Raw genomic sequence first — 20,399 nt, forward strand, 5'->3', positions numbered from 1 at the left:
AAAAGCCTAAAAGAAATGTCCAAATCTGGATGCATTTTTGCAAGTACAGTCTCACCCAAATGAGACAGAGCAGGAAGAGGTCACCATTTCTTTATCTTAAGTATGGTTCCAAACCATATGAGCCTGACTTTCTGCAATGTCATAATAAAAACAAACATCTTGCTTCCACTCTCATTCCTAGTTCTTCATAGGCATTTCAACTTTTGTTTCTGCCTCCCACTGAACATCTGTGCTTCTGATCATTTTTCTCCAGATGTAAGATTGCATCTCATTTGTCTGTCTTGCTTATATTTCTAAATTATCTAGCATTCTTTATATAGTTCAGCTGTCCTTAAAAAGTATTTGCAGTACATTCCAATTCTATTTTATATACTGATTTCATTAACTTACTCATTAATCCATAGTTTGATTCATTGATAAAGGAAAGTGTGAAATCAAGCCAATCTTCAGTTTGGATTTTTGTACACAAAGCACACAATTAGATGCATTGATGATTTTCATTCTTAATCTTTTGTTTGCAATTCATCCAAAGCTTTCCACTTCCTGCTGGATTCTTAATCAAATTCTTAGCCAAATTTTTAAAATAAAACACTGGAGTGGGGTACCCATTTCTTCATAAGGTTGGGGAGAAGTGTCATAACAAGGGTAAGACAAGTGAGGCACTTCTGTATAACATTCAAAGGGGAACAGTACAGAAAAATAATAGTGTGTGTGTGTGTGTGTGTGTGTGTGTGTGTGTGTGTGTGTGTGTAAGGAGAGGTGACCAGTGAGGGACCCATCCTTAGAGCATGCACAATATGTTCTGCCTGGCATCACACAGAAATGTGTTGAGTCTGCTTCCTGAAATGTAGGAGTATCCCTTTCAGAACATAAGCAGGTATTCTCTGCCTCTTGTCAACATACTGTATGATGATGAAATGCTTTTTAATTGGCTGCTGAGACAGAATTAAATGTGCATTTAAAAATGAAATATCTCCCTCCTCTCCATCCTCTCCTCCCTTTTCCTGTCTGCCTTATCTTCCCACCCAGCTGAATGAATACGTGACACTACTGTTTCTTTTGGTTGTGTTTATTCATTCCTGATGGTAGGTAAATGAGTGTTGAAGATGGAACAAACAAGGTTACAACTTTGTGAGCTTCAAAATGTTGGAAGAGCCATCAGATGTTCAGCAATTGAACAAGTCAACAAAACAATGGCATTTGTTGATCACTTACTATGTGCCAGGCACTGTGATAAGTGCTGGGATAAAAATATAAAGCAAAAACTAAAACAGTTCCTTTCCTCAAAGAATTCATGCTCTAATGGGGGAAGACAACACATAAAAGGAAGCTGAAAAGCAGGGGAGGGGAAAACTGAGAAGGTACCTGAACAAGGACATGATGGTCAAGTCCAGAGTCAGAATCACATGGTACATCTCATGGCTAGGAAGAGGCTAAAGCATGACTAGATTGGGCCCATCCCCAAAACAGACCCCATGGAAGAAATCCCCAATGGGAGAAAAGGGTGATTCTAGGGCGAGAAGGCTGCTAGCTGAGTTACAGTGCTGAAGTCCAGAGAGGCAGAAGCAGAAGTGGGAGGAGAGTTTGCTAGTAGTGGAAGCTGCTGAGCTTGATCAGAGGAATGTAAAATGAAACTACTTTGACTCAGCCCTGCTGTGAATCAACCCTGCAGCTGAAACACCATGAGCTTCCTACAAGCAACAGAGTGATGGGTGCTCAGGTTATGCCAAACCAGAAGTGAACTTGGTGGAGAGAATGTTTTCTAGCAGCCATTTTAAGTTTGAATCCATTATTCCCAGGAACTAAAGTGGTAGAGGTGAGTGTACTTGGGATGTTATTTTACTGATTCTTGCTATACTGTCTCAGTGGGTTTCCCTTTGTAAAAGCTAACTAGTGTTAATTGGGAAGAAACTGACAATTGGTATGGGGGTGGGGCGAGTATATGACAGATGGGGACTGATCATAGTACTAAAAAGATACTCCCAACCCCTCAGGCTTGCCCCTAGAACTTTGAGGGGAGTAGTAGTAGTCACAATCTGGGAACATATATACTAAGCCATGCTATGCCATTAAGCAAGGTGGAAGCACAGAGTAGGGAGAAGTGAGACTCAATTTCTGTGTTCTGTCAACCAGAACTCTTCCTAAAGATTCACAGAGTAGAGAAAAAGTCATCTTCGCACTCCACCTCCTCCTTCACTTGCTGTAATACTCCAATTCCATAGCACTGTGGACCAATAGAAATGTGGGACCATGGTCCTGAAGGAGGGACAGACATGTAAGGAGGAAAATGCCAATTATTTGTTCACCTGAAAATTATTTACTTCCTCTGAGCTCCCACCCACAAGCTTCTAAGTGCTTTGCAAACCTTTAAGTGTTATATAAATGCTACCTATTGCTATCATCACTACATCATTATCATTATTGTTTTTTAAGATAATGTAACAAACTCATGGGCAGCTAGGTGGCACAGTGGATAGAGCTCTGGGTCTGAAGTCAGGAAGACCTGAGTTCAAATCCAGCCTCAGACACTGAGTGACCCTGGGCAAGTCACTTAACCCTGTTTGCCTCAGTTTCCTCATCTGTAAAATGACCTGAAGAAGGTAATGGCAAACTACTCCAGTATCTTTGCCAAGAAAACCCCAAATGGGGTCACAAAGAGTCAGACAGAACTGAAACACCTGAACAATAACAAACAACAACAAACTCACACAGTCAACAATTGGTACTGATTTCAAAAAGAGGAAGTCCGCTCACATCAGTCATGGTCATGTCTGCTTCAAGTGGGGACTCTTGGAAGGATGTTATAGAAAAAATAAAAAGGAAAATTAAGTTTATTTTGCTCTTCAATTTAATAGCTATTTATTGATCATCTACCATAAACAAGGTGCCATACCTTCACTATTCTATCAGGAATGTTTTTCATTATTACAACATTTTTTTATTCATTTTTTTTCTATTTTATAACAGCGGGTGTGGAGGGAGACCAAGCATTTATAAAATGTCTACTGTGTACCATCACTGTGATAAATGCTTTAAATATAATTTCCTTTGATCTTCACAACACTCTTCTGAGGGAGGGGCTGGCTATTCCTTATCCCTATTTTACAGCTGAGAAAACTGAGATAGACAGAGGGTAAGTGACTTGCCTAGCATCACACAGCTAGTAAGTGTCTGAGGCTGAATTTGACCTGAGGCCTTCCCGAATCCAGGCTCAGTGCTTTATTCCCTGTGCCACCTCATTACCATGTCTTTGTCTCTCACTGTGGACACAAACTCTCTCAAAGGACCTAGAACAGGAAGAGACCCCAGAGGTCATCTGGTCCATCCTTTTCCTTTTACAGATTAGGAAACTAAGGCCCAGAGGTGGTAGAAAGAGTGGAATTCAAACCCAGTTCTTCTAACTCCAAATCCAATGCTATTTTTTTTAATTTTTAATTTTTTTATTTTTAACATGTGTTTTTAAAATTTTGGGTTACAAATTTTCTCCCTTCCTCCCTCCCCATCCACCCTCATTGAAAAGGCAAGCATCTTGGTACAGGTTATAGGTGTGTAGTCATGCAAAACATTTCCATAGTAGTCTTGCTGTGAAAAACTAGGTATATTTCCCTTCATCCTATCCCACCCCCCCATTTATTCTATTCTCTCTTTTGACTCTGTCCCTTCTCAGAAGTGTTTGCTTTTGATTATCCCCTCCCCCAATCTGCCCTCCCCTCTATCAACCCCCTGCTCTCTTGTGCCCTTTCCCCCTTATTTTCCTGTAGTGTAAGATAGATTTCCATACCCCATTGTGTATGTTATTCCCTCCTTAACCCAAATCCTACGAGAATAAGACTCACTCATTCCCTCTCACCTTCCCCCATTTCCCCTCCACTGTAAAAACTTTTTCTTGTCTGTTTCATGTGAGATATTCTACCTCATTCTACTTCTCTCTTTCTCCCTCTCCCAGTATAATCCTCTCTCATCTCTTAATTTTATTTTCCTGATATCACCCCTTCATCTTCAACTCACCCTGTGCCCTTTATCTATCTATACATACATATAATTTTTTCCCTCCCACTACCCTAATACTGACAAAGGACTCATGAGTTACAAATATCATCTTTCCTTGCAGGAATGTAAACAGTTCAACCTTAATAAGTCTCTTATGATTTCTCTTTCCTGTTTACCTCTTCCATGTTTCACTTGAGTCTTGTATTTGAAGGTCAAATTTTCTATTCAGCTCTGGTCTTTTCCACAGGAATGCTTGAAAGTCCCCTATTTCATTGAATGATCATTTTTAACCCTGAAGGATTATACTCAGTTTTGCTGGGTAGGTGATTCTAGGTTGTAGTCCTAACTCTTTTGCCCTCTGGAATATCATACTCCACACCCTCTGGACCCTTAATGTAGAAGCTGCTAAATCTTGTGTTATCCTGACTGTGTTTCCACAGTACTTGAATTGTTTCCTTCTGGCTCCTTGCAATATCTTCTTCTCCTTGACCTGGGAATTCTGGAATTTGGCTACAACATTCCTAGGAGTTTTCCTTTGGGGATCTCTTTCAGGAGGTGATCGGTGGATTTTTCAATTTTTATTTTGCCCTCTGGTTCTAAAATATCAGGGCAGTTTTCCTTGATCATTTCTTGAAAGATGATGTCTAGGCTCTTTTTTTGATCATGGTTTTCAGATAGTCCAATAATTTTTAAGTTCTCTCTCCTGGATATATTTTCCAGGTCAGTTGTTTTTTCCAATGAGATATTTCACATTCTCTTCTATTTTTTCATTCCTTTGGATTAGTGTTACAGTGCCTTGATTTCTCAAATTGTCCCTAGTTTCTAATTTCTCCATTCTAATTTTTAAGGAAGTATTTTCTTCAGTAAGCTTTTGGACTTCCTTTTCCATTTGGCCAATTTTGCTTTTTAGGGCATTCTTCTCCTCGTTGGCTTTTTGGACCTCTTTTGTCATTTGGGTTAGGCTATTTTTTAAGGTGTTATTTTCCTCAGTATTTTTTTGGGTCTCCTTTAGCATCACTTTCAGTTTTTCCTCTACTTCTCTTACTTGCTTCTCAAAATCCTTTTTGAGCTCTTCTATGGCCTGGGACCAATTCGTATTTTTCTTGGAGGCTTTGGATGTAGGAGCTTTAGCTTCATTGTCTTCTTCTGGTTGTATATTTTGATCTTCTTTGTCATCAAAGTAAGATAATATAGTCTGGCTCTTTTTGCACTGCTTGCTCATGATCTCAGACAATTACTTGAGTTATGATTCTTTGTTAAGGTAGAAGTCTGTTTCCAGTGTGGTGAATGTACTGTCCCAAGCTTCAGGGGTTTTGTGCAGCTGTTTTCAGAGATACTTCTAGGGACCTGTAAATTTTCCGTTCTTCCAAGGTGCTCTGATCAAGGGCAAGGCGTTCACTCCTTTCCTGGTCTGTGCTCTGGTCTACGAGCAGTCTTTTCTGTCTTGGAACTGTGAGGAGGGTTTCCTCTCCACAGCCACTACAAGCTCTACCATGCCAGTGCTCCTCCTCACCCCAGGACTGCCACCCAGAACTGTGACCCAGATCCAAGCATGGGCAAAGCAAGAGAATCCTGCACCAGCAGAGAGATCCCTGCAATCCGCCTCTGATCAGCCACTCGATTCCCCCTCAGTCTGTGGGCCAGAAGCTCAGGAAGCAGCCACTGCCCCAAGGAATGGGGCTGGGACCCCATTCCCCTCTCTTACCACCATAGAAACAGACTTTTCCCACTGACCTTCTAAGTTGTCCTTGGCTTTTGTGGGTTGAGAAGTCTGGAAACTGCCACAGCTGCCCGTGATTCAGTCCTCTGAGGCCTGCTCTAGGGTCGCTGTGGCCTGTGTGCCCACACTAAATTGCACTCCTCTCCCCGCCCGGTGCAATATACCTTTCTGATCAAACATACAGGCTGTCTTTGGCTGGAAATTTGTTTCACTCTGTCTTTTTGTGGGTTCTGCTGCTTTAGAATTTGTTTAGAGCCATTTTTTATAGGTATTTGGAGGGGTTTGGGGGAGAGCTCAAGCAAATCACTGTTTTTACTCCCCAATGCTATTTCTATTACATCATACTATTATGTTATAGATTCATAAAAGTGCCAGACTGGAAAGAGCTAAAAGAAGTCACCTTATTATACTCTTCATTTTCAGTCACCTGTGCACTTAAGTCATCCCCAGAGATAATCTCCTAGGCAGAAAGAAAGAAAGAAAGAAAGAAAGAAAGAAAGAAAGAAAGAAAGAGAAAATTCCCTGTAGTATCTACAGTTTTAAAAAATAATTATTCAGCGTCCTGGGGAAGCAAGTCAGAAAAAATCCCTAGGCTTCCGACTTTTAGAGGGCAAGTAAACAAAAGTGGCCACCCAATTTGGAAAAGCCTTGCTATCTCTTCAAAGTCATCATGGCCCCTGCTAGATTCCTGCCAAGTGTCTTCTGAGAGCCACATGCTATAGCTCAAAAAGTCAACCTTTTAAGAAGGTTAAAGACTAATGACTAAAGAAGGAAGCCATGTATACCAAAATATTCACAGCAGGACTTTGTCACAAAATTACAGAATTAAGGAATTGGAAGGGTCTTTAACAACCATCTGGTCCAACCTATATTCCAAGGTAATTCTCATTATAAGATACCTTACAAGAAGACCTCCAATATAGAGGGATGAAGACCTCCAACATAGGAGAATGGGGAAGGAAGGAACTCCACCCCCAACTCTGAAAATAGCCCATTCCACTTTGGGGCATATCTAATTATTAAGAACTTTTTCTTGACAGCAAGCTTACATTTTCTTCTTTGCAATTTACACACATTATTCATGGTTTTGCCCTCTGGGGCCAAACAGAGCAAGTCTAATCCATTTTCCACATAATAGCTCTTCAAATAATTGATCATGGCTATCATGGCCCAGTCATTCTTCTCTTCTCCAGACTAAATATCCCCAGTTTCTTTAACTGCTCTTCATACAATATGGACTCAAAGCTCTTCACCATCCTTATTTCTCTCCTCTGAAATGTCTCAGCAAATCATTGTCCTTGAACTGTAGCACCCAGAGTTGAAGGAAGGAGCTCCAGATGAGGTCAGAGAGTACAGAGGAATTATTTCATTACTGAAAGGGATGCCTCCCTCAACACAGTCCAAGATCATGTTTGTGAGGTAAACTCATTTACACCCTCGATCTCATTCTATCCCATCTTCCTCCCCAAATTACCTTCTCTACAATCCTCAGTCTCTCTCAAACCTTTAGTGTCTCCATAACTGCTCTCCACTTCATTGATGTTTATAGACATGTCCATATCTTCCCTATCCTTTAATCCCACCATTTGTCCCATATCTTTTCTCCCTTTTGTGGCTAAACTCCTTGAAAAAGTCATCTACAATGGGTGCTTCCCCTTTTTACTCTTGCTCTCATTTAAACTCTCATAATTCTAGCTTCTAATCTTACCATTCAGCTAAAATTGCTCTTTCCAAAGTTAACAGTGATTGATCCTTTCTTTAATTGCTAAATCTAATGACCTTTTCTCAATTCTCATCCTCTTGAGCTCTCTGCAGCCTTTGACATTCCCAATACTCTTGTCTTTCTGGGGTTTTGTGATTTTCTTCTCCTCCTCCTCTTCCTTCTCCTCCTCCTCTTTCTTCTTCCTCCTGTCTGCTCCTTCTTTGGTTCCTTTGCTAGATCTTCATATAGCTCACTTCTCCTAATTGTGAGTATTCTCTAAGGGTCTTTTCTGAACCCACTCCTCTTTTCCCTCCATATTATCTTTCTTGTTGACCTCTTTGGCTCCCTGCATTCAGTCATCACCTCTATACAGATGCATCCCAGATCTACATATCCAGACCTAACTTCTCTCCTGAATTCCAATCTTATGTCACCGGCTGACTCTTGTACATCTCAAATGGGATGTCCTGTAAACATCTTAAGCCCAAAATTACATTCTTATAAGAGTCACTACAAATAGAAGAGCAACAGTCAGTTTGGAAACTAAGTCGAGTCAGGGAGGGAATAGATTGGCAACCCCTTTCAAGTAGCACTAACAGTATTGATTTGATTATGGTTCTAGAGCTGGGGAACAAGGGGAGCTGGCAGAGAGGAAAGGGAAGGGGACTAGTTAGGGGTGGAGAGTATGAGGCAAAGCAATTGGCAAAAAGATGGTCAGGGAAGAAAGTGAAGGTTGGCTGGAAACAGTCTAGATATAGGATATATCAGACCACCTGAGGCACTCACCAATTAGAACAATGAGAGCAGGAGTTACACTCAGTACTGCAGGATAAGGTCTTGGTCCAGGCAGCAGAAAGATTACTGGTGAGTAAGTACGTCAACCATGCACAGGAATAGTTACATCTTAGGCTCCCTTTGGGTACTTGGCTCTTTCCCTTCTTAACTGAATTTGCCCCAGGTGCTAGAATTCCTAGGTACATTTCAGAAAAGCCTTCCCCTGGCTGAACAAGTTATGGTATATGATTATAATAGAATACTATTTGCTATAAGAAATGATGAGCAGGATGCTCTCAGAAAAAGCTGGAAAGACTTGCATGGGCTGATGTGAAGTGAAATGTGTTGTGTACAAAGTAACAGCATTATTGTAAAATGATCAGCTGTGAATGACTTAGCTATTCTCAGCAATGCAACAATCCAAGACAACTCTGAAGGACTTACAATGGAAAATGCTATCTATCCCCAGAGAAAGAACTGATGGTGTCAGAATACAGATTGAATCATACTTTTTTTTTTTTTACTTACTTTATTTTTCTTGAGGGTTTTTTTTTCTGTTTTCTTTTACAATATGACTATTATGGATGTTTTGCATGACCACACAAGTATAACGTATATCAAACTGCTTGTCTTCTCAACGAGAAAAGATAAGGAGGGAGTTTAAAAACGAATGTTAAAAATTCTTTTTACATGTAACTGGGGAAAATTTTTAAAATAAATAAAGGAATGAATGAAAAAGAAAAAAAAGCCTTTCCCCTCAGATTTCTCCTAGAACTTTGTTTTCCACTCTCTAGTGAACTTGTATAATTTTTTTTAAATGGATATCTGTGTTTGTCTTATCCCCATACTAGGCACGATGTTATGTCCTTCTAAAACTTTTACTAGTGCCTAGTGCAGTGCCATAAACAGAATAAGAGCCTAATAAATGTTGGTTGATATATTGTATTATGTAGTGCGATACCACCCCCTTAAGAGATTTAGCCATTTGGGGTTAGAAGGAGACTGCTCTGCCTTTTAGAGAAAGCCATCCATTTGATCCAGGGACACTGACCCAAGTGTTCTCCTTTTCTGAGATTTTTTGCATTTCAGGGAAGCTAACCCTGACAGACTTTATTAAATAGCTTTCAACAAGATAATTGCTTATTACAGTGTTGCACTAATGCAACACTAATTTTTTAAGTAGTCAGTCTTCTAACAGTAGATAATCACTGTTGGAAACAGCCATGCTATTTGGCTAATTCATGGTATGCTATCAATACTGGACTTTGTAGTTATAAGACTTGGGTTTGAGTCCTGACCTAAATACTTAGCTAGCTGAATGAACTTGAACAAGTAGCACTTCAATAGTCGGGGATCTCAATTTCCTAGCTGAAATAATAGTAGTTGGATGTTGATAGTGGAAAGAGAACTGGAGGGGCAGGTAGGTGGCATAGTGAATAGAGCACTGGGCCTGGAATCAGGAAGACCTGAGTTCAGATCTTGCCTCAGATCAGACATTTGACACTTACTAGCTGTGTGACCCTGGGAAAGTCATTTAACCCCAATTGCCTCAAAAAAAAGAAAGGAAGAAAGAGAACTGGATTTAGAGTCAAATCACTAGATTTGAATTTCTTTATTACTTTTCATTTATTTCTTACTTACCTAGCCTCAGTTTCTCAAATCTGTAAGGTAGGTAGGCAGATAGAGTGCTGGATTCATTGCCAGAGGACCTGTGTTCAAATTCTGACTCATTATCCATGTGACCTTAAGCAATTCACTTAACCTGTCTAAGCATCAATATCCTCATTGGTAACATAGCCTTTAAGGTCCTTTCTAACACTAATTTTGTAGCTTCACTCTCAGGACGGTTCCAATTTCCACCAGGAACCTTATCCTTGCAAAAAAGTGTCAATCCTTTCCCTCCCCCTCTCCTTTCCAGTTCTCCTTTATATTTTGTCTTCATCTATCAGTAGAATGTAAGTTCCTTGAGAGTAGGGATCATCCTGTTTTATTTTATTTGCACATGCAGTGTTTAGCACAGTACCTGGAACTTAGTATGTGCTTAATAAATGCTTTATCTACCTAAATCTGATGATAATATAATGAGATAGTCTCTAAACTTCTTTTAACTCTAAAATCTTACATTAGCATAAAAATTTGATTGTTGCAAATTGTTATGATTTCATTTAATCTTCATTACCTTTAATGATAATTATTAATACTCTGACTCTTGGATCCAGTAAATTACTACATTGTTATTTTTTTTTTTAGAAATGTATCATATTCTTCTCTTTCCATTGCTACCCATATTCTCCTATTTTAGGGTTTATCACCTCATGCTGAGACTACTTCATTAATCTCCTACATCTATCTGACATATCACTTCCAAATTTATACTTTCTAAAATACCACTTCCATCATTTTGCTTTCTGTTGTTTAGTCATTTTATTTATGCCCAACTCTTCCTGACCCCATTTGGGGTTTTCTTGGCAAAACTATTGGAGTAGTTTGCTCTTTCTTTCTCTAGCTTTTTTTTTTTTTACAGATGAGGAAACTGAGGTAAACAGGGTTAAGTGACTTGCCCAGGGTCACACAGCTAGTAAGTGTCTGAGGCCAGATTTGAACTCAGGAAGATGTCTCCCTGACTCCAGGCCCAGCACTCTGTGCACTCTGGCGCCACCTAGCGCCCCTGTTGCAGAGTATGTAGGTGTGTAAAGTCCCCAATTTTACTGTAAGCAATTTGCGATCAGAACCCATTTAATTTTACTATACCTAGAATGATGATTTCTACTTTGTAGGCACTTAATAATCATTTGATTGCAATATCTGAATTTGAATTGTTATATCATAATCTGAATCTGAATATTTGAAGAAAACAACCATTTGTACCTCTCTTATGAGCTGTGAGAATGATAAGAACTTAAAATATCTGGAATCCAATCTTGGCTCTACTAATACATTGCTCAGAGACTTTCTATGCTTAAATTCTCTTAGTTAAATGCTGAATTTTTTTTAATATAAGCTTCTACATTTATTAGCTTGGTTGCAACATTTTCTTAGCCTGAAAAGCTAAATGTGAAAAACTAAAATGAACTTGAACAGTTCAAATGAATCAATTGAGTTTATTTACCATAACTACACTTTTTAAATGAAATAACCTTTATGAAAGGAGATTAAGTTAGAATGTGGTATTCTTGTATAAGGGATAGCTAAATGGTACAGACAATAGAGTTCAGAAATTGGAGTCAGAAAGAACTGAGTTTGAATTTTCCCTCAAACAGTTACCAGCTGTGTGACCCTGGGCAAGTCACTAAACTGTACGGTGCCTGTTTCTTCAACAGTAAATGGGATAGCACCTACCTTACAGGGTTGGGTAGATCAAATGAGTTAAGGTATATAAAGCTCTCTGCAAACTTTAAAGTGCTGTATAAATGGTAGCTATTATCATTATGATATCTGACTAGATATGTCCCTAGATGTCTCTGAATGGCGTTTTCCAGTGGGATGCTTCTGATACAACTTCTCAGGATACTTGGCACTTAGTGGAGATAAAAAGGGAGATGGAAAGGAAGAGGAGTCCAATATGACTGAACTGCCTTCCCTCTCTGGGGCCAGGGTGCAATTGGCAGGAACTTCTCCAGTACTGCCAGGCATGACATTCAGGCAGAGCTTCATCCTCATCCTGCTGAGTTAGAGCAATCAATGATCAGTGCAGCGTGAGGAGCCAGCGTGCCCCAGGGGCTGCTGCCAGCTTCCCTAGCCATTTCCATAGGAGACCGAACTGTTATTCCCCTATCCTGCTATGGTGGCAGGCAAGCAAGTTTAGAAGGAGGTAAGGGAATTGCCTGCCCTCCATTCCTATGGATACATGAAGCAGAGGGAGGGGGAAATCAGACTCTAGCCTAAGGGTGGATGAGATCATATTGGATTGAAATGAAAGCATTACATTATCGTTGTTTGATGCTTTTTGATATTACCACACTTCCTCTAATCTAATTAAACTGTCACTTTATTATGATATGAGGTTTAAGTTAGTTTCAAAAGCTGACTCTAATTAGGAAGTTTCCAGTGAGTGGGTACTGAACCAAGAGAACAGAATCAACTCACACATACATACCAATTACACAACACGCTACAATTAAAAATCATTAACTTGAAAAAAAAAAACAAAATGTCAATTTCAGCTATTTTAAATGACATCTAGGCGTTATTTGTTTTCAAATAATTTAACTCAGAAAATGAAAATGTTTCACCAAGTAAGCTTATTGTTAGCAAGGCAAACTAGATCTGCTAAAATGACATAACTTAAAGTAGCTTCAGGACAACCCTATTAAACTATAGTCATTGTAATAATTTCAGTGCATAAAACCCTTAATTATTTGTAATGTTATTCTTTTGAAATTGTTGTTCAGTTGTGTCTGATTTTTCATGACCCCATATGGGGTTTTCTTGGCAAAGATAGTGGAGTGGTTTGTCATTTCCTTCTCCAGCTCATTTTACAGATGAAAAAACTAAGACAGAGTTAAATGACTTTCCCAGGGTTATACAATTAAGAAGTATCTCAGGCCAGATTTGAACTCAGGAAGATGAGTCCTCTTGACTCCAGGCCTGGCACTCTTTTCCCCTGCACCATCGAGCTGCCCTATTGACTTGACAAGAAGACAAAAGGCATGCTTGAAATAAAATACCTTTTGCTCCGTAGTGACTCATTCATTGCTACTTCATCTGGCTCAAAATGTGTGCTTATCTGAATAGAAAATCCAAGATTATACACTAAATCCTCACTAATTCAAATAGAAGTGATATGAATTAGTGAAAAACTAAATTGGAAAATAAATGTTAAATAAAAGTATATTTATGCAAAGTAACTACAACTAGGCTAATAACATGTTGTCCAGTACAAAATCCTTAGAAACTTAGCTAATAAATAGGTCAGAATGATTTATCATTGGCACAATATATAAATGGATATTTCTGAAGTCTTTAACAAGGGTTGGTCTTTCTCAAGCATTTTAAATACCCTCCCTCCAAGTCTCATGGCACAAATACCTATATAGGATCATAAGCAAACTTCTCTTGACTCTGGTATCATAGACCTGGAGAATACATTACTCAGGGAGGACATAGTTGTCTTTAAATATTTGAAAACTGTCACAACAGGATTAAACTTGACTCCAGAGTGCAGAACCAGGAACATTGGGCTGAAGTTGCAAGGAGGTAAACTTAGGTTTCATGTCAGGAAAAGATTCCTAACAATTAAAGCTTACCAAAAATGGAATGGGATGCCTCAGGGTGGGATGGGTTCTCCATTATACATAACAACGGCAACACTGTGCAATGATCAACTAAAGATGACTTAGTTTTTCTCAGATATACAATGATCCAAAACAGTTCCAAAGAACTCACGATGGAAAATGCTGTCCACATCCAGACAGAGAAGTGATGGAGTCTGAATGCAGATCAAAGCACACTGCTTTCACTTAATTTTCTTCGTGGTTTTTTTTTTAGGACTGTTTTTTTCTTTCACAACATTACTAATGTAGAAATGTTTTACATGACTGAACATATATAAACTATATCAAATTGCTTACTATTTTAGGAAGGGGCAAGGGGAGGGAGAAAAATTTGGAACTCAAAACTTTTTTTAATTTTATTTATTTTTAGGCAATTGGGGTTAACTGACTTGCCCAGGGTCACACAGCTAGAAGGGGCCAAGTATTTGGTCTGAGGACAGATTTGAACTCAGGTCCTCCTGACTTCAGGGCCAGTACTCTATCCACCACACCACCTAGCTGCCTCTCAAAACTTTTTTTAAATGAATGTTAAATTTTATCTTTACATGTAATTGAAAAAAGTAAAATACTATTTTTAAAAAAGATGTGATGGGTTTTCTTCCATAGAAAGTATTCATGAAGAGGCTATATAGTGGGGGTTCCTTTTGTGTATGGGTTGAATTAGATGGCTGTTTTAATCTTTTCTATGTGATTCTGATTTCACCTGTATTTAACTTTCTTATGAATATATGCAGCAAGGTATGGGTGTAGATCGATCAAGGCAAGCTCTTCACATTAGGGAAAAAATAACTACCTATTAATAGTCAACCATTGACATCAACTCATCAAAAAGTATGAATAAAAGCTTCATTTATTAATTGGCCTCATGAAGAAAGGCCTCCAGCACCAGGTGAAACATGGTCACATGGGATAGTTAGTTCCCTAAGCAACAACATAAATAGAGGATATGTCTGAAGTTGGTCAAAATTTAGACTTATAAAAGTTTTAAATGTCTTTATAGAAACCTGAAAATATAATCATGGGTAGAGGGCTGGGCCAGGTTATGTTGCTTAATGAAAGGAAAACTCAAGTTTAGCAATTATTTATCCAAATAAATAAATAAACCCCAAAGCTATTGCCCACAGATGAGGAAAGTACACGGACATGCAAAGGAATAGAGCGAAGGAAAAATACTGGGCCCTTGTGCAATGTGCATGAGTTATTGATTAGACCTGGAATCTAGGAGTTCAGAAGCCAAATTTCCCCTAACTTTTCCTTCTTATGTCCAAATCAACAAATATTTATTAAGCATCTAATTAATGTCCAAGGCATTATGGTAGGTGCCAGAGATGCAAAAACAAACTAAAAAGGCTAGAGTAGGAAATTCAATAGGCAGTGACTTTGAATTTATAGAAGTTGGGCATTTGCTTCCCCTAGTCTCTTTTCCCTTATCTTAGAGAAGCAGTTTAGGTGGATTAATGAACTTGGTATCTTTGTGGAGATGTTTTTGTAACAGCTCAGGGCAAGATTAGGGTAAATTACCCTTTCGGTATGAAGTACTAACCATCTTTTTGTGACATTCAACAACCCAAATGGAGAACAGACTTAACTTCAAGGGTGACCCTGTTATAAAACTTTGCCTAGTTTGGGATATGCCCACACTAAGTAACTAAGTAAAATTTTAGCTCAGCTTTCTCTTAAAATAACTTGGCATAACTTCAAATAAACGTTGGATTTGTGTATCCTCTAATAGGAGGCTCCTTAAAGGCAAGGACAATTACATTTTTGTCTCTTTATCCCCAGCACTTTACACACAATGGGGATTAAATGTTGGTTAAACTGAGTTTTAAATCAGGGAAGTGCAAATTGTTAACGCTTTACTTTATAATCAATCTGAAACATCATAAGTAAACATTCTTTGACATCACTTTTTATAATTCTCAAAACAAAGTGAGACAAATTGTTTAGGAATAGCAGAAATTAAGAATGCCAAAATAAAATGATGTGGGATTTTTCTGTTAGGGCATATTTTGAAAAACCTTTTATATCAAAAATATTTATGTTGGCCACAGAGCTGCCAGGGCAATGTCCTTTTAAAATTTTAGAACTTTCTCAATGGTTGAAAAAAAAAAAAAGAAAAAAAAATCCCTTGGTGAGGGTGGGGAAGAAACACCTGTAGTGCTTACTAAATTGAAATCAGAGTAATGCCTGATATAGTATACCAAGGGAAGCATTTGAAAAGTCTGTCACTTCCTGTGGACAAGATGAAGATATTCAGAATGATGTTAAATGGATTCAAGAACTGGTTGAACTGGACCCAAAGATGGATCTATATAAACTCAGGAGGTTTCTGGTGATTTTCATTTTTATCACTATCCTAGATGAAGGCAAGCATAGGATGTTTAGAAAATTTGTAGATAACACAAAGCTGAAAGAATATTTAATAGTTAGATGACAGATCTGGGATACAAAAATGACAATCTAGGACATGAAGCCAAACCTAATAAGATGGAATGTAGTTGGGAGAAATGTAAAGACCTACATTTGGATTTTAAAAATTGCCTACAAGATGGAGTAAACTTCGTTCATGTGAAAAAGAGTTAAGTGCTTTGGTGGACCACAAGCTCAATATTAACCAACTGTGACTTGGCAGCCAAAAAGGCTAAGACCACAGTTCTCCAGATATGATGACAGATGAACTCTGATCCTTTCACTTTAAATTTCACAGTTAGATATGGACTAGCTTGACAACATAAAAAGATAGCAACAAAAAAACGATGAAGACTTGAAACTATGTATCGCTTTAAGGAACTAAGAGTATATTGACAATCTGGAGAATGGTGATAAGAAGGGTGGAAGAGAGAAGTAGACGGATGTAATAGTTGTCTTTAAATTTTAAAGAAGGCTTCAACCTGTATAATGGTAAATGGGAGGAGTTTGCAGAAGGAGATTTCAAATTAACGTAAGGAAAACCTTCTTAGTAAAAAGTTGTCTAAAAATGGAATGGATTGCCTTCAAGTGAGTGCTGGATGGTCATTCAAGTGAATGTCCACAACGTTGTAGCAGGTAGTCCTACTCACAACATAGTGACTAAATGACCTCTGAGATCCTTTTTTCAACTTTAAGAGTTTATGGATTTAAGGTAAATACAAAAGAATCCTTTACCGTTTTTACTCATTATAAACTTAAAATTTTTTCTTTAAAGGAAAGGGGAAGATTGGAAAGAATGTAGTTGAAAACATATATTTGAAAGATATACATGAGACTCTGGAACTACTGAATTAGTTGGTTCATTTTTGCAAACTGACCAGAAGAATATAAAACAATAAATGTCATTTTATACACTGAAATTTATAAAATAGAACTGCACAATTACCTGTCACCTCAACATTAGGAAAAAACATCATTTGAACTCAGTCACTACATGAATTGATATTATAATGTCATTAAAATATATACTTTCACTAGTTTTCACAAGTTACAGGGCATTAAATTTAGTTAAATTCAAATTACAAACTTTTAATTTGAAGTTCAAAAATTATTTTGCTATTACAATTAAAGCATCATTAAAAACCATTTCTTTTTAATCCTGTATGTGAAACCAAGTGGCATAAAAACTTCTCATTAACTCTGATAAATGCAATGATCAATCAAGATTCCAGAAGACTAATGACAAGGAATGCTACCCACCTGCTGACAAAAAGGAGGTAAGACTAAATATGTAAAATGAGACACACTTTTTAACACAGCCTATATGAGTTCTTTTGACTAGGCATACTCATTAAAAAAAGGGTTGGTTTGTTTGTTTCCCTAGTGGAGAGCAGGGAGAGAAAAGAAATACTTAACTGAAAAAATTAATTAAAAAAACTTCTCATTAAACATACATTATTATACTCTTTATATTGGGATATAGTCTACCAAAACAATTATGTCTATTTCATAGTAAATGTTAGATTAACTATAATTAAAATTAATTTATTTTGTATTTTTTAATGTGGAATTATAATCAAATGTTTTAGAGGATAAAACAACTTAAAATGATTATTTCAATAAATTTTTAATGGTCTTGTTTTTGAACTATAAGAATGTGAAGAGAGACTATATTCAAGACAGAATAATACATTACACTTTCCTATAAAGTAAAATATGAAGCCCCTAGCACCTATAAACTTGAATATTGGTTAGTGACTATACTTTCTAAACTATGCAATTGCAGTGGTACAAAGAGTTGGGGGACTCTCAGTATAACCCAATGAAAAAAGCATAATAATCAAGACTTATTTAGAGGAGAAGTCTAACTAGAAATGTAATGAAGCCATCTTGGTCAAAGCCAATGAGTACCACTTGAAACAATAATTTTAAAAAATGTCACAGGTAAGGATAAAGTTTGCTTTTTTTTTTTAAGAGAAAGATAAATATCTTACTTTTACTTTAGTAAAATAAATAAATAAATAAATAAATCTTTCAAAGTTTGCTTTTTTTAAGAAAAGATAAATATCTTACTTTTACTTTAGTAAAATAAATAAATAAATAAATGAAGAGATCTTTCCTGTTCCCTGCTCCAAAATCCCCAATGTAAAAGGAAAATATAAAGGACATGTTGCATTAGATAATGACTTGGAGCAGGTCAAGTCTACTGTATCATTGATCCAACCACTAACACAAGAGTCCCTTTGCTACCTACTGATTTAATAAGCCCTAATTGCTTTATCTTTTATTTTCATGGAATAATCATCTGCGTCGATAAATATAAAGAGTACATTATCTATTTTAATCCTATTAATGAGGGCAGTAGGTAATTATAATTAGAGTCCATTTATATATATTTATTGCATCTGGTTGGTACCTAGCCTTAAACTAACAAATATATTGCTATAGGTAGATATAGTCTTATCCAGGTAATGTTTCTTTATAATGATTAATTCCCCAAAATTATGTTCATGAAGCAAATGAATTTACATACAGGCCCATTTTAAGCTCTGTTTAAAAAATGATTCAGCATGATATTGTCTTCAGTGGATTATCAACAAATTTCTCTGAATAGTCCAATAAATAATTTTGAATTTATGAAAACAAAGTACAATACACCAATTCTGTTTTCATTAGATTAGAAAATGCATTTAACTTATTTATTGGTGTAGGTTACTGATGAGTGCCTAAATTCAGAAAATTAAGTTTTCTGAAATTTTGATTTAAAATTTTTATTGTCAATATAACACAAAAACATTCTAAAAGATCACTTAAGGATATAGCAAAGAAGTTAGATTACTGATAAACCCATTTATAATGCAATGTATCAGATGAACAGAATGTTGTAGAAATAAGAAATCACGGACTTTTTCTCCATGCAGAGAGAGAGAGAGAGAGAGAGAGAGAGAGAGAGAGAGAGGGGAGAGAATTTTTTTTTTTTAACAATGCAGGTTGTTGTTTTGCACATAAAGATTATAAATTCAACCAGGAAAACATAACAATCCCAGTCCAATCTTAAGATGTTCCAATAACTCCATCGTTTTCTTTAACCTGACTTAGTGTTTTGTCTTCAGAGCTTACAGCTTGTACTTTAGAATCTTCAGTTTTTAATTTTTTAACAGAAGGTTCTACTGAGAGAAGAGGCATGCAGTGCTCTAGGGATTGTGCTATTCCATCAATTGTCCATTTGTCTTCACGAAGAGCATGTTCCTCTAGTGTAAATGGTCCCTGTTTAGTTCGGGTCAATTCTTGCACAGTGGCACAGGAAGAAAGTTCTACAGCAGAAAAAAGGGAAAAAACAACCCCTAAGACAGGTTTCTTATTTCACATTTTATATTGTTTTATGTAAGATCAAGGTTTAAATCTCATATATATATGTATCTCACTTAAAAATAAAAATAGAATAATCCAGAAGAATAAATCACACAACAAAATCACTTGGGATTAAAAAATAAATAATATTTTCTTTTTCAATGAGAAAAGTCTTCCCCCCCCCTCACTGGAGAAAGTCAGAATATAAATATTATTTCTGCAGGTTCAAGAGATTTTGGTTTTATACCTTTTTAAAATGGAACCATCCCCCCCAACAACTTTTTAAAGGATAATTATATAGCCCCCTTTGGACCACAGCTGACTCATTAAGGGTTCAGTCGAGTGCAATTCACCCAGATGTATTGGGTTGTTTAAAAAAAAAAAAAGGCAAGATCATTACTGATTTTCATCTATTCTGGACAAAAAAAATGAACTGAAAATTACTATTAAAAACTGTTTGCCCCTTTATTTTCTAATCCCTTATTTTTCTGTTCATTTTTTATCTTCCTCTTCTTATCTTATCACAAGCATTTCACTGCCACTGCTGATGTTTCGAAATTGCAGGCCATAAACCTAACAATACTGTAATGCAAGCAAGCAAGGGAGTCCAGAACATAGGGCTGGTACTCAAGAGATGTAGAAAAACTGAATACTGAAAAAAGAATATAGCTCTCTAAGTAGTAATTCTTTTTCATCCATTCTTACCTTTGCCAATGTCACTGACCAAGCTTCTGATATAAAAACCTCCTCCACATTCAACATCTGGAATGTTAACAGTGACACGGTAAATTGCAAACACTCCATGAAATCTACTTTATATAGAAATGATGCCTCTAAACAAATGTAAAAAATGCACTATGCAAACAATCAAGTGATGAAATATTCATGGGATAGAAGATAAATTATTCATCCTGAAGCATATGTGTGTGAGAGATTGCAAAGTCAGAGTACTGGGAAAGCAAACAGAAGCAACCCAATGAACACATTTTAAATTAACTAGCAAGTCATGGCATTTTAATAAATATTGCAGCCTAATTCATTTAAAAGGTTTTAAAAGGTTAAATATTTCACTTTGCAGTGCTGAAAAGTAGGCATTTTTAAAAGTAAATATTTCAGACTTATAGACTCCAAACAGGTCAAGATCTTTTCTCAAATGATCATGGTTGTATTCTGGACAACA

At 37.0% G+C, this 20,399-nt stretch overlaps 1 protein-coding gene across 1 annotated transcript in view; it reads right to left on the reverse strand.

Annotated features, from left to right (window-relative positions):
* Positions 1 to 17,917: 17,917 nt before the first annotated feature.
* TRUB1 (TruB pseudouridine synthase family member 1) overlaps positions 17,918 to 20,399 on the reverse strand; it is a 44,358-nt gene continuing 41,876 nt past the window's right edge. Inside the window, exons 7-8 of the mRNA XM_027852121.1 lie at positions 19,925 to 19,981; positions 17,918 to 19,182 (exon numbers count right to left, since the gene is read on the reverse strand). Coding sequence (XP_027707922.1) covers positions 18,923 to 19,182; positions 19,925 to 19,981 — 317 coding nt within the window. The 3' untranslated portion in view covers positions 17,918 to 18,922. The remainder of the gene's footprint in view (positions 19,183 to 19,924; positions 19,982 to 20,399) is intronic.

The sequence above is a fragment of the Vombatus ursinus genome, unplaced genomic scaffold, assembly GCF_900497805.2.
Source record: "Vombatus ursinus unplaced genomic scaffold, bare-nosed wombat genome assembly UNPS02009205.1, whole genome shotgun sequence".
Lineage (NCBI taxonomy): Eukaryota > Metazoa > Chordata > Mammalia > Diprotodontia > Vombatidae > Vombatus > Vombatus ursinus.